Genomic DNA, 13,931 nt, shown 5'->3' with positions numbered 1-13,931 from the left:
ACTGAAATGCCCCCAAACCCTCTGCAAACCTGAACATCCTCCCTGAGCATCTCCTGGGGAACAGTCACAGCCAAACCCACTGGAGTTGTACCTTTAAATTGTAATCTGAATCCAATTAAGAAAAGGATGAATAATTAACTTTGGCAGCCTGAGTGTCTCAGAGACATTAAAACGCTGGCCTTGGCTGACGAAGCTAATGGTTTTAATTGCCTCCAGAAAGGCTGCTGAAATTCAATCTCAGTCCAGAGAGGCCTTTATTTATATGTTAAATAATAATAACAACAATACAAATCTGTTTTCCTTCAGCTTGCCAAGCACTTTGTTAGGTACATAACATTCCATTTCTGAAATGAACATCTGTGGTGAGCTCAGGAGGCCCAGTCTGCTCCCTGAGAGCACAGGGTGGGTTTTGGTGGGGCCATGCTGAGTGCCACTGTGCAATCACCACCCACAGAAAAGCCCAGTTTGGTGCACAAACTTCTTTTCTCAAGCCACAATGCATCAGATGCTGCGAATTTAAAGAAAAAAAAGGCCTCTGAGAGTCGCGCTTCACAGTGCAATCATCTTTATCTGCCATTTCCAGCAGAATTGTTTTTGAATTCCCTTTCTCTATTAACTCCACAGCTCCCAGCAATTTCCAACCAAGTGCTGCAGAGGGGGCATTTCAGGATTAAAGGCACATTTCCCTCCAGCCAGCCCAGCCTGGCGTTGCTTATTTAAAACTTTTCACTGTGACACGAAAAATACAGGATTTTCCAAATATCTCTGCCAAGATATTAATTAGTATTTCTAAATGCCCACGTCATCATTCAAAGTACTTCTGGGCACTGTGTCATCAAACAGTAGGGGTTCTGCTCATTACAAATCTCAAAGTTCTTAGTTCAAATGAAGCTTGAAAGAAGCATGGCAGGGAGGAAGGACTCAAGTTGTGAGGTGGTACCAGATTATAATGAAGTTTGGGGATCAGAAAAGCTGACATTTCCAAGTTCTCCTAAAATCTGTTAGCACAGAGCAGGGTGGGTTTTTTCTGCATTTTCTGGTTCAGTGCTTTCATTTCCACCACAGAAAGGAAGTCTGTGTTCTTTTGGTGAGTTTTCTGATTAAAATAGATACTCTATCATGCTTCTCAAACAAAGCACTTATTTCGACAGTTATAGCACTCTTAAAGATTTGTGCTTTCCAAAATAAAAAGTCATTTTTGCTCTCCCCTGCCGAGTGAAATTCAGTAACTGCCAAACAATTCTCTAAGGAATTTGAGGGTTTAGTGTCCTGCAGCACTGGCCCAACTTTCCCCGTGTAATTCTGTGGGATTGGGGACAACCAGAAATTCTCCAATTTCCTCCCATGGAAATCAACAGAGCTGTGCTGGCAGAGGGGTGGAACAGCAAAGGAAGGAATAAATTCAAAATCAAGAAAATCAAGGGTTCAAAATCAAGGGCAGGGCTCAATTTTCAGGGAAGACAGCACGGGTGCCCTAAGGACAAAAGGAATCTGATCCCCAAACCCAGGGACAATACCCAGATGTGCTCCTCCACAGGGACAACAATCCCTGCCATGAAATGGAAGGGCAAGGGGAGAGAGCGAGAGAGAGCAAAGAAAGTTTACAAAGCAGCACTGGAATAAACAGCCAGGCTGATTTATCTTTGTTCATCTGATGGCTGAGGCTGCCTGAACTGTCTGTGGAGATCTTTTCAGTCACACAAAATGTCAGTGGTAATGAACAAGGACCAAAAAAATAGCAGTGCCTACCCAATTTTTAAGTATGCAACACAAAGAAAAATTACTGGACTTAGGCATTATTCTTTTCATGTTCCCAGCAATGAAAAGCACGCTGAGAAAAGTAATTATACAAAAATTACAAAACAGCAGAAATCGGAGAGTGCCACATTATTTCCATTTCATTGTCCTATTTGAGTGTGGAGCTGGCTGAAAATTTTAAGAAAAAAGCTTATCGTTTCAGACTGCTATTTTATTGCACACAGAGTGCAGTGTTTGATTAATAACTGCAATATTAGATTTAGGAAACAATGCTCCAAACTGATAAATTACCCATCTATCCCCCATATTTTTAAAGCATTTTGCAATACCAGGACTTTCTCAAAACAGCCTTTATGAACATGAATTGATGCACCTTTTTCTCAGTCAGCCATGCATTATCAAAACTCAGCTATAACAGTGAAAGCTAAAATAAAAACACATATTGCCACAAGAAAAGAAATTTGGGATGATTTTCTTTTTGTAAATAGAAGCTCACAGATGAATACCCAAACCTTTTCACAATCCTGGGCTCCCTAAAAATGCTAAGGGTTGTTTCTACAGCTCCACCATCAAGATCAGTTTTAAGTATTTTCCCTTGTATAAACACTTGTCTGCTTACAAACCTATTGGTGAGCTGCTTGAACTGTATTGATTGATGGTCTCTTCTGAATTGTGAACAGGCTACAAATGGCATAAAAACAAAGTCATTTCTAGCTTTAGAAATGCAGAAAATGTGTTCAAAACCCCAAACAATTTCTACCACAGATTGTATGACACTCCTGCTTAGCTGGAAATGTCCATCCACATGTGAACTTTGTAGGAGCCATTTTTATATTCTCACAGTTGGAAAAGACAGCAAGAGGAAAAGCAGGAAAAAAGAGCAATTTAGAGAATGGTTTAGGAGACATAAATATTTCAGCTGTGTCGTGCACTGCTGTTCTGGGGGAGGGGGACCCAAGGTTCAAACTCTATTTTTCTGTGGGAGAAAATGATTGCTCTTTAAAAGGATTTTTGAACCCTAGGTCCCCAGGTGTCCACCATCCTTTAGCTGAAGTGACATTTTCGTGGCAGATGGTACAAATAGCCTGGCACGCTTCGGAGCTGTTGGATCACTGCAGAAACAAATCTGCCAGATGGCTGGCATGTTCCTTGGCAGGAGCAGAGGGCCCCTGACGGATGGGGGGAGCGAAGCTGCCCAAAATGCAGCAACAGCCTCTCAACGTTCTGTGAAGCCCTTGTGGTGCAGCTCTGTGCTGGGCTGTCGAGGAAGGAGAGCTCCTGCCTGTGTGTGTGTGTGCCAGGGAATGCAGCTCTGCCTCTCCTGACACTGCCCCTGTCTCTGCCACCGTCCCTGCCAGGAGCCCCCAGCCCAAGGGGATTCTCATGTCCCCATCCCACCCAGCAGGACACTGCTGCAAACCCTCAGGCAGCTCCTGGCCCTGCCTCTGCTCCTGCCGGCCCTTCCCCAGAGGGAACAAACACATCCAGATAAACGGGTTCCTCCTTTCTCCCACCACAGCTGCACCAGCGGCTGCCCAGCTGTTTGTGCTGGATGGAGGAGAGCCTGGAACACTGCTCTGTGGACAGCAATTCCCAAAGTGCAGCTGCAGCAATGATCTGTTTGCTAGAGGGACTTCTCCCCCTGCCTCAGGCTCCCCATCAGAAGGAAAAGCTTGAGAGAAACCCCTTCATGTGTGCCCAGCCCCTGCGAGCCAGTGTGTGCTGGGAGGTGGCACTGAGCAATGCTCAGCTCCTGGGAAGGTGGCACTGAGCAATCCATGCCCAGTCTCAGCCCCTGTGAGTGTCCCACACCAGAGCGTGCTGGAAGGTGGCACTGAGCAACGCTCAGCTCCTGGGAAGGTGGCACTGAGCAATCCATGCCCAGTCTCAGCCCCTGTGAGTGTCCCACACCAGAGCGTGCTGGAAGGTGGCACTGAGCAATGCTCTGTCTCACTGACCTGGTCAGAGCTGTCCAAGAGCTCCCTGCAATCTCCACATCCTGATTTCCTGCTAACCCTAATGACACCCCTGACACTTCCCAAAGGCAGTCAAGGGTTGAACAGGTTCCTTCAGGAACATTCTGCTCATCTGCAGTCCCATCCTACCTTCAGTGAAGTCATTTATTTGTTTAAGCCAGTGGATGACCACTAATCTGCAGAATTCAAAATAAATGTTATCGTTCTCCGGTGAGGACCAGCAAGATAAGCCAATGTCAGCAAGCAGGAATGCGGGCCAGGCTGACACAGACACAGCCCAGAGTGATGAAACACAAACAGTTCCAGCCCTCTGCAGTGCCAGGCAGTGCCAGGCTCACGGCTGAGCACCACAAGGCTGGCGGTTTCCAAGGTGGTCACTCAATCCAAAATAAACTCATTACAGCTGCTAATCCCCGCACCTCTGAAGGCTCCGAGCTGAGCTCAGCAGCAGCATTCTGTGTGTCCGTCTTTCACAATCACCCTGGCTGCAGTGCCTCAGGGCTCCTGCTGAAACCAGTGCAAAACCTGGAGTGCTGCACAGCCACGTTTGTAATCCCAGCTCAGTTTTAACTAATTCACAGCATTCAAAGCTCTCCCCATCCTGGTGTAGAGCCCACAGACATCACAGTGAAGGTTCATTTTGTCACGTTTAAATTAATATCCCAGAATTTCAAACTTTCCTTTGTGACTAGTCCCTTTCAATTCCTTTCTCTGAATATTGGAATAAAAATGATTTTTCATCTCAGCAGATTTCAGCCTTTGGAGATTACCTCCAGCTGGAAAACAGTAGAACAGCGACTGAATTAACCTAACCTGTTCTGAGCAAAGATCAAAAAGGAAAATGGAGAACTCACAGCTTGTTCTCAAAAACTTTCTGGCATTTCTGTGCTCCCCAGAAACTACACCCACCTGACAGCCTGTGCCACACATGTCTGACAGTTCACCAGACCCCTCATCTCAGCATTTCCAGTGCTCAGGAGACAGCAGCAGCAAATGCAAGATGCCCTGCAGTTTCATTCCTATGAACGTCTCAGTGGAACAAAATGGAATCCACGTGGGACAGTGTAATTCCTCCCCAAGGCAGGTGCATAAATTAATAACAGTTCTGCAGTGCTAAGGAATATGAGAACACAGCTGTCAGTATCCCCCTTTTTAGCTTTTTAAATTGTTTTCTGTGCAGCTGCCTGCCTTTCTGCCAGGGCTGGCAGAACTGTGCCCTCCTGGTTTTGCTGCATGGAAATCTCTGCTCCCCTGAGAGCTGATTTATCTGTACTCTGGGGAGAAAGGGAATGGCACTTCCCACAGGAGAGGGGAAGTGTAAAACACCCAGAGAGTTCCCATGAAAAGTTAATTCCCCCCTTCTTTTTGATACCAAAATACAGCTTTTGATGAAAAAATCTACAGATCTACAGTTTTCAGGCAGTTCATGTTCAATAACTTATTTCCAATTTTTATGAAAAGCAGAGCCTTTTGGGTAAGAATCTAATTTTTTCCAGAATCCAGAGAAAAATAAACATTCTGTCAAAAACAGCGTTCATACAAAAAAAAAAGTGATCCATTTCAAATTGTCTGGCCACAGATGCATTGTAGCTGTGTAAACAGAACTGTTCAAGTGTGGCAATTGCATACTCCCACCCTCCTTTACTTGCTTCCTATTATCTGTGCACTTCATTTATGAGCAGAAGATTAAAATATACAAAAGTTCAAGATCAGATCTAACATCACTGCAGCAATGTCTTGGAGCATTTGTTCCAAGGGGTGATTTAAAGGGGCCCTCTGAACCTTGGCTCACGAATTCCTGAAGATGGTGAGCAAACACAAGGATGTGCTCAAAACCCACAGCATTTTAACATTTGCTTAAGAGGGTTCCAAGGACACCTGGGAGAAGCTTCCAATTGTCAGGTTGGTTCAGCAGGGTTTACTCAGCAGGCGTTTTGGGAATTTGTGGCTGCTCAAAAGGCAGAAATTCTGTCTTGCCTGGCTCTCATCTTCATGCCAATCACACAATGAAGGTAACAGTTCTTTTCACTAGTTAAAGAAATTAGTACCACAAGAAAACCCTAAATGGTCCATTTAAAGGAAATGTCTTGGACAAAGGTTTGGGATGAGATTTTCCTTTTATCATAAAGGGGAAAACAAAGCTGTGGAAAGACATTCTGGTGGATGGAAATGTATCAGACCAAAAACTTAAGGAGAGAGAAACTATTGAAAATGGAGCTATTACAGGACTGTGAGGCACTGGAAGGTCCATTCACATCCAGCCTTTCCCAGTTATGTGTTTCAGACCTCTTCGGGAAAACCTCATTCCAAAGAATTGTGTATGAAATATCTTTGATCTCTTATTACTAATATCACATGATACTAAAACTTATGGCAGCATCCCATTAATCATCACAATCCTAAATCTGTTTAGTTGAAAGCTGGGCCCTTCAGAACTATTCCCAGTGGAGAGCCAACCAATCTTTCAGTGGCATTTAATTGGTGCTGTCCTGTTTAATCCTGGCTAATTCCCTGAATGCTTCTCCTTAAAACAGGGTTAATAATAGCACATTTCTCCCAAGACATTTCTGCCTTACAAGATGGGAGGTCTTGAGGCAAAGCTGCATTTTATTATCAGCCTGAAGAGTTCCTAGAAAAACTGTACTTGGAAACCAGATGGGGCCACTAGGTGCTTTACAAGCAATAAAGATAATAATGGCTAGATAAAAACGGGATGACCTGAGGAAGCCAGCCCCCCTTCAAGTGGACAGACAGGCACAAAGGGCTGGGGTGTGAATTAAACTCTCTGGACAACACAACAGAAACAAGAAATAAATACAAGCGGGGTACAAGCGCACCCAGCTTCAGTCACTTGGGCGATGAGAGGGTGTAACTGCTGTGTTTGTGGTTCATTCCTACCAGACAGAGTCCCTGCCCCGCTGAGCCTCACCTGCAGGGGCACCACTTGCATCAGGATGGCGAAGTTGGTGAGGTGGTTGCAGAGGCACACGGAGTAGTTGAGGTCCCCGCTCTGCCTCACGCAGCCCTCGTCGGACCAGACGCCGCTGCCGTTGCTGGGGGCACAGAAACCAAACGTTATCCCTGCCAAAATGCACCTGCTGGAGGTTAACGCCACGTGCTCTGTGCCACACAGGACGCGGAGAGGCCTGGAGACGCCTGAACACTGTGAGCGTCCTCTCAGCTCCACCATGGAAATGGTAAAGGAAAACATTCTCGGGACAAGGCACAGATCAGAGCCCGCCATGAACGTCTCTAGAGACCTGCTCCCAGTTTTATAATCAATGAATGATAACTACATTTGCATTACACTTTGCATCTCATTTATGGCATCTCACCCAGACCCAGTTCTGAGAACTGTAGTGTACCAGACAAGTCAATATCTTGCAAAAGCCCCAGAATCAGAGTGTTCTGTGGTGCCTGACCCTTGCCCAGTGCCACAGCAATTCAGGCTGACAGCACCAATTCCAGGCCAGTTCTGTCCCTGCACCCCAGGGGCAGCTCCTGCTGCAGGAATGGCTGGGCAGGCTGGGGGGCTGCTCTCAGCATCCTCAGACACTTGGCTTTGTTTTTGAGCAGTGATCCTCATGAGCTGGCTTTTCCTGGGACGAGCCAGAATTCCCTGTGCCCTGCCAGCCCTGGGGTGGGGCGGGAGCCCAGAAGGTCCATCAGGCACCACAGGTCACCCACCCCCCGTTTGACAGGAAATATTGATCTCTTCTGGTATTTCTCCGAGTCCTGCACTCCGAGTGGTCTGTGCTCCCCTCTTAAAGAGAGGTATTACCTCATACCCCTGCCCTTCAGGCCCTCCTTGAGTTCTCAGAGAGACTCTGCTGTGGGTCAGAAACCAAATTAACTACGGTGCTCAGGGAATAAACCCATCCTGGCTCATCTGCAAGGACAGATTTCATTTCTGGGTTTGTATCCTCACAAAGCCTCCAGGGCCCCAGCCCCAGTGGAGAGCAATGCCCCAGCCACCTTCATTTGCTTCATAAAACCTGCTTCTAATTTATCCTAATTTGTGAGTAACCATAACAACGAGGAACTGCCAACAGCTGGGGCAGCTCAGCACAGGTGAACAGAACTTCAGTGAAACAATTACTGTGACCTTCCCAAGTGCAGGTGCTCAGGAGGGATCACAGCATCCCACACCATTGCTGCATCAATTAGGCTTGCACTCAAAACCTGTTAATCCCCATGAAATTAAAAATTCACCATTTGTATTCCTTCTCAATGAGTTCACTAAGAGCAGTGCATTTCAAAAGGAAAAAAAATTAAATTTATTCAGTGCTAAAAAAAAAAAAGAAATAAAGAATAAAAGCTATGCTTTTCCATAGCTCTTATTTTCTGAGTGAAATTCGAGGTGATATTTATTTCCCTTTAATTCTAATTTGCATTCAAGATGGGCCATTGCGTGATGTTATCCATTCCGTGCATTGGCCAGAACTCCCAGCTCTGAAATACCGATTTCACAGGCTGCTGTGGCACAGGGCCAGCGAAAGCAGAGCTGTGCTGGAGCTTTGCCACCCTGCAGCGTCCGAGCAGGTGCCCAAGCGGACTCACTCACAAAACGAGATAAGCAGGATTTGTATCAGGCTGAGACTTTGATCACAAAACATTTCCAGCTCCCAATCACCCAACCCAGGGGCTGGGAATACCAGCTCTCCTGTCTGTGGTAAGGAGAAACAATCAGATTGTGGTTTTTGTAAGCCAGTGGTTCCATTTCTTTAACCATTTCCATGAATGAAAGGAAGCAAGAAGGATATAAACACACAGCATCACGAAGTAAGTGTAATGAAATAAAACCAAGCTAAAGAATGTGGAATTATGCAACGTACCTATAATCCAGGAATGCACAGTAAAGATGAACTCTGTTGCTTTTATTTAGTGCTTGGCTGTATTGTCTGGGCGTCTGCAAGAGAAAAACAGAAACCCTGAAGGAACATTTAAAAAGGGCTAAATGCCACTATTAATCTACTTCACATTCTCATTGCTACAATGATTTCAAGAGACTACAATAGTTCTGAGATTAACACAGCAGAACTGGCAGCGAAATTGTTCAGTCCTCACATCTTCAACACAGGCTCCAAACATGCTGAGACGATATTCAGCCTTAATTTTACGCACTGGGATTAAACTTTCCCTGCTCTGAATGAGGAATCTGTGCCTCCTTTAAGCAGCAAGCCAGGATCACAATTGTACATAAGCACAAACACTGGTGTTCATTTCTGCAGGACTGGGACATCATTCCTCAGCTATACTTGGCTTCTTTGGGTTTTGTTCATCGTTTGTTCTCACTGTGCAATAAAAATGTCACATTTTACGATTAATAACTCTGAAATATGTGCACTACAATGACCAACTCCCAGACATTTTCTTTCCACAACAGCAATTATTTTAAAACATACATTCAAACTGAAAGAGCCATGCTGTAATTCAAGATTTTATTTTAGCACACCTCAGCATTATAATGACATAATTTCTATCTTCCATAAACAGGTTTAGCAACTAACTCAATCTCCTGTATTCCAGAAGCTTTGAGATCCCATTCTCCACTCCGTTACATGAGCTTGATGACAAAATTATTCAAATGATATTGGAGTGAAGTAATAGTTTGTTACAGACAAAATATGCAAACTAGAGGATTTCCAGTGTTTGTTCAACCCTTTCTAATACATAAATCCCTAAATTCCACATTATGTGGGCCCTGCCTTATGGCAATTTTTTAATTACAAGAGTCTTCAACATAAAAAAAAAAATCACTGGTGAATTAACAGCTCTCAGATTATTGCAACACAGTTCTGCTGTCAAGATCAAAGATAATCAAGTTCTGCTCTCCTTGTTTTAGGGAATGAAGAAAAAAAACCCCACCACCTCATCCTGCTGAAACTCAACCAAGTACAAGAAGTTCCTGATGCAATTCTCCTTCTCCTCTCCCAGGGGTGTCAGGCACAAGGTAGCACAGCTCCCTCCTGCCTGGAGATAACGGAGAATTTCTGCCCAGCCAGGGCTTGCAGGGCTCCACACGCTTCCCAGCTGTGCTGCAGATAAGGGCATTCATTCCCTGCTCAGCATAAACGGAATTTTCTTATCTCCCTGAGCTCATCCCTGGCCCAGGTTTGCAGCTCCGGCCTCACCTTTTCCCCAGCCTTTATCGCAGGGTGGAGATGCAGGTCAGGTGCTTTGTGAGGGAGGACTGTCACTGCCACATCAGGACTGTCCCCCCAGCCCTGTCACTGCCACATCAGGACTGACTGTTATCATATTTCTCGAGTCCCATACCCCCTCAGTGTTTTCTTACGGCTGCACAGCACAGACTCCCTCTTCTTCTGCATGTTGTTCCTTCCAGGCTCTCCCTGACCCACCCCTTTTATCCAGTTATCTTCACCAGCCACAGCTGCAGCCCAGTGAAGGACATGGCAGCTGCAGCCCATCAAGAACTGGGACCTACCGGGGCAAGGCCAATGTACAGATATTCAGGTACAATACAGATATTTTACTGGGACTCAAAGGCCGCCTCTGCTATACAGGACTGTCACCCCAGCACTGTCCCCGAGCACCAGCTGTGCCCAGGGATGTGACATCCACCATCTCTCCCGAAGTGAACAACTGAGAGAACCTACAGCTGCCTTCTATTACAAATTATTTCACTTCTGTGACAGACAGCGGCTAAAAAACCACAGAAAGGGAGAGAGAGAAAGATCTGCTGTAATGACAGCAAAGATGGAGCAATAACTGCCATTTCTGATTTGTAAGATTTCTCTGGATAAGTCTGGATTCTAATACTCTAAATGGAAGGGGCACCTCAGGGTCGGGTTGGAAGGAGACATGGTACTGCAGTCGTGCATGTTTTACACAAATAAATCCCAGATGTATGCTTTACCCTCAATTACATCTCTCTGGCAAGAAACAAGTCCTTGTTTTTCTCCATCCTAACTCTAAACACAGATGTCACTCATTAGACAATGAACCACACCAAGTGAGGCTCTGACCTGTCTGAGCTGTGTGTGCACTCAGATGCACAAAGAATAAGTAAATAATAATAATGAAAAATAGATAAACAGATTAAAGAATGGCAAAGAAAAGTCTATCCTAATTTGCCTTCTTATTTCTCTTAAAGAATCTGTCCCGTGTTTTATCACCCATTATATAATCTCCAAAAGGCTTTCGTGCCATTTATGATAACTGCATAAAACACTCATCTTCTGAGGCTTCACTGAAGTTCTGCAGCAGAACTGTCATTAGGATGGAGAGCCCCCAACACGTAAGAAACTGGCTGCAGAGGAATAAACTCCCTCTGATCTTCAACAGCTCTACTTCAAAGTACTCTCTAATCTATGAAAAAGGAACTGACTGTACCTCAATATTGCCCTTTTAAAGTTAAACTGTGTGTGACAGCTTGTATGTGGCTTGGATCCTGTAGAACTGAGGATATTGATTTAATGACATTGATAACAGAAAGCTTAAAATACAAGTAGGCCTTTACACTAAAAGTTTAAGTCACTTGAGTGTTTATTAAAAGCCTGTGAAAGGACAGTTTATGAAGCTTTCAGGGGAGGGAAAGCAGCAGCACACTGAGTAATCCAGGATCTGTGCATGTGCTCTCTGTAATCCAAATTATTCAAATCACTCCTTCCGCACGGAGGGGGCCACATGCAGCTTCTCATGCAAAAAGAATTGCACTGAGAGAGGAAAAATTACACTGAAAGAGGCACCAAAGCAGGGGCAGAGTCAGTGCTGTGTGCTGAGCCTGTGCCCTGAGGAGGGACTGCTGGGACCCAACTTAGGAGGGTCTTTTCCAGCCTGAATAATTCTGTGCTTGTCTGTCTGTCTGTGTGCACACTTGAGGGTCTGAGGGTCTTTTCCAACCTGAATAATTCTGTGTGTCTGTCTGTGCTCATACCTGATGGTCCTTTCCAACCTGAATAATTCTGTGCATTGTCTGTCTGTCTGTGCTCACACCCGAGGCTCTGAGAGTCCTTTCCAGCCTGAATAACTCTGCATTGTCAGTCTGTCTGTCAGTCTGTCTGTCTGGCCCCACGGCTGTGAGCCCAGCAAAGCCCAGAGCTGCTCCCAGGGATGTGTGGGGGGACCCCAGCCCTCGTGGGAGCCAGGCACAGGCCATGCTGGGAGGAAGAGGAGGCCAGGAAACGGGGGCTGAGAGGGCTGCTGGAACCTTCAGGAAATGTCAGAACACAACTGCAGAGGAAAACAGGCAGCAGCTGCCTGGGGAAGGCTTGCCAAGGAGCAGCAGCCACAGCGGGTGGGGTGAACCTTTGTGAGATTCGCTGGTCTCTCCTCTCCCTCTCCCTCTCCCTCTCCCTCTCCCCTCCTCTCCCCTCCTCTCCTCTCCTCTCCTCTCCTCTCCTCTCCTCTCCTCTCCTCTCCTCTCCTCTCCTCTCCTCTCCTCTCCTCTCCTCTCCTCTCCTCTCCTCTCCTCTCCTCTCCTCTCCTCTCCTCTCCTCTCCTCTCCTCTCCTCTCCTCTCCTCTCCTCTCCTCTCCTCTCCTCTCCTCTCCTCTCCTCTCCTCTCCTCTCCTCTCCTCTCCTCTCCTCTCCTCTCCTCTCCTCTCCTCTTCCTCTCCTCTCCCTCTCCCTCTCCCTCTCCCTCTCCCTCTCCCTCTCCCTCTCCCTCTCCCTCTCCTCCAATTTACCCCACTAAGTTCAATTTGTCTCTGTTTTCTCACTTACGTGCGTACGGTTCAAAACAAATTTTGATTCTGTTCTATGGATTAAATTAGAGACTAAAATGATGCATCTAATGTAAGGATTTTCCGTCCTCACAGTGACATCCTGACTGTTAGCGTGACCTATTCAGGCTCACACGGTTTATTGACTTTCCTTTCCACCTATTTCTCCTAATTAGCCAGAAGATTAAAGCTTTAGGGTACATTCGTCTGCTCAGTTACCTGGAAAAAGACAGACAGAAAGAATAATCACCCCTGTCTACGGTGGCTGTATTGGCTGTTTTCTTCCAAGCTCTGCGAAATCTGCATTGCAACAGATCTGGGGCCCAGATCAGCCAACTATTTTAATTTAGAGTCCGTTTGACTGATTCACCCTAAGATGTAACTAGTATATGTAATGAAAAAAAAATGGCAAATTGCACAAAAAGGAATTTCAGTTATGAATAGGGAATTAGAGTGTGTTATGGATAAAAGCCAGACTTTCAGATGTTTGTGAACAGAGCTGTGCCAGCACACACTTTCTGAAGCAATGAGCACAACACTTTCCAACAGGAAAGCTTGCTGAATGTATTTCCTAATGGGACAATCACACAGTTAAAAAAACTGCATGAAATCACCAAGGGTGGGAGGCTGTGACAGACTGCAATATAAGAGTAAAAATAAGTGAAATATCAGAGGTTATAAAGTCATCTGAAATTGGAGAAGGTTGCCACATGGATTGGGTTTGATTATTCCTTTGCCTGAGGCTAAAAATAGTTGACATATCAATTTCCTGCAAAAATAGTGTTAATCAAATATTTCACCAATATCCTTCCCCAGTTCTCAGAGTTGTCTATTTAACAGCTGCTGTACTGGGCAAGCAGTGTGAGAACAGAAAAGTAATGAAAAGACCCATGAGCAGCAGACTGAAAAATATCTTGGCTGCTCTACCAGATATCATTTCTATAAGAGAGAGGGAAAAGGAGGAGGGAATGGACGAGGGAATTGTCCTGCTGCTTTCTTCTTTAATTATGGCACACAGCAAAAAAAAAAAAAAAAAAAAAAAAAAAAATTACTGCTTTCAAATGTGTAGAACATCAGAGGATCTTGCTGTTTTTCAAGCCCACATCCATTTGAATAAAAATGCCATTCTCTTGTGAGAATCCCATCTTTTTTACAGCACCGCACAAGGGGCTGCATGGAGCAGCTGCCAAGGCAACGTGAGAGCACTTGCATGAGCCAGTGAGGGCTGTCAGCCCTGTCCTGTCACAGCCTCACCTGTGATCTGTCCCTGGCTGCTCCTGGGCTGCATCTCAGGTGCTTTCAGCAGGAAATGTGGGGCATTTGTGCTAAAGGAGCAGCAGCTCTGCTCCTGCATCTCAGGTGCATTTAGCAGGAAATGTGGGGCATTTCCTGCTCAAGGAGCAGCAGCTCTGCTCTCTGTCCCTGGGTGCTCAGCAGCATCAACGCCAGTTCTCTCCTCTCTGCTCAAGGAATTCTGCCAGCAGAAACTGTCTGCAACCCCTGAGTTTAAA

At 45.6% G+C, this 13,931-nt stretch overlaps 1 protein-coding gene across 2 annotated transcripts in view; it reads right to left on the bottom strand.

Annotated features, from left to right (window-relative positions):
- The window catches only part of ADGRD1 (adhesion G protein-coupled receptor D1), a 104,072-nt gene that overhangs the window by 42,551 nt on the left and 47,590 nt on the right, over positions 1-13,931 (bottom strand). For both annotated transcript variants that reach the window (XM_063173272.1, XM_063173273.1), the window contains 2 exons: positions 8,570-8,643; positions 6,664-6,787 (listed from right to left, as the gene is read on the bottom strand). In XM_063173272.1, the coding sequence (XP_063029342.1) occupies positions 6,664-6,787; positions 8,570-8,643 (198 nt within the window). The remainder of the gene's footprint in view (positions 1-6,663; positions 6,788-8,569; positions 8,644-13,931) is intronic.

The sequence above is a fragment of the Melospiza melodia genome, chromosome 20 (genome assembly GCF_035770615.1).
Source record: "Melospiza melodia melodia isolate bMelMel2 chromosome 20, bMelMel2.pri, whole genome shotgun sequence".
Classification (NCBI taxonomy): Eukaryota; Metazoa; Chordata; class Aves; order Passeriformes; family Passerellidae; genus Melospiza; species Melospiza melodia.
The sequence above is the reverse complement of the archived record's forward strand: the minus strand, read 5'-3'. Positions and strand labels throughout refer to the sequence as shown.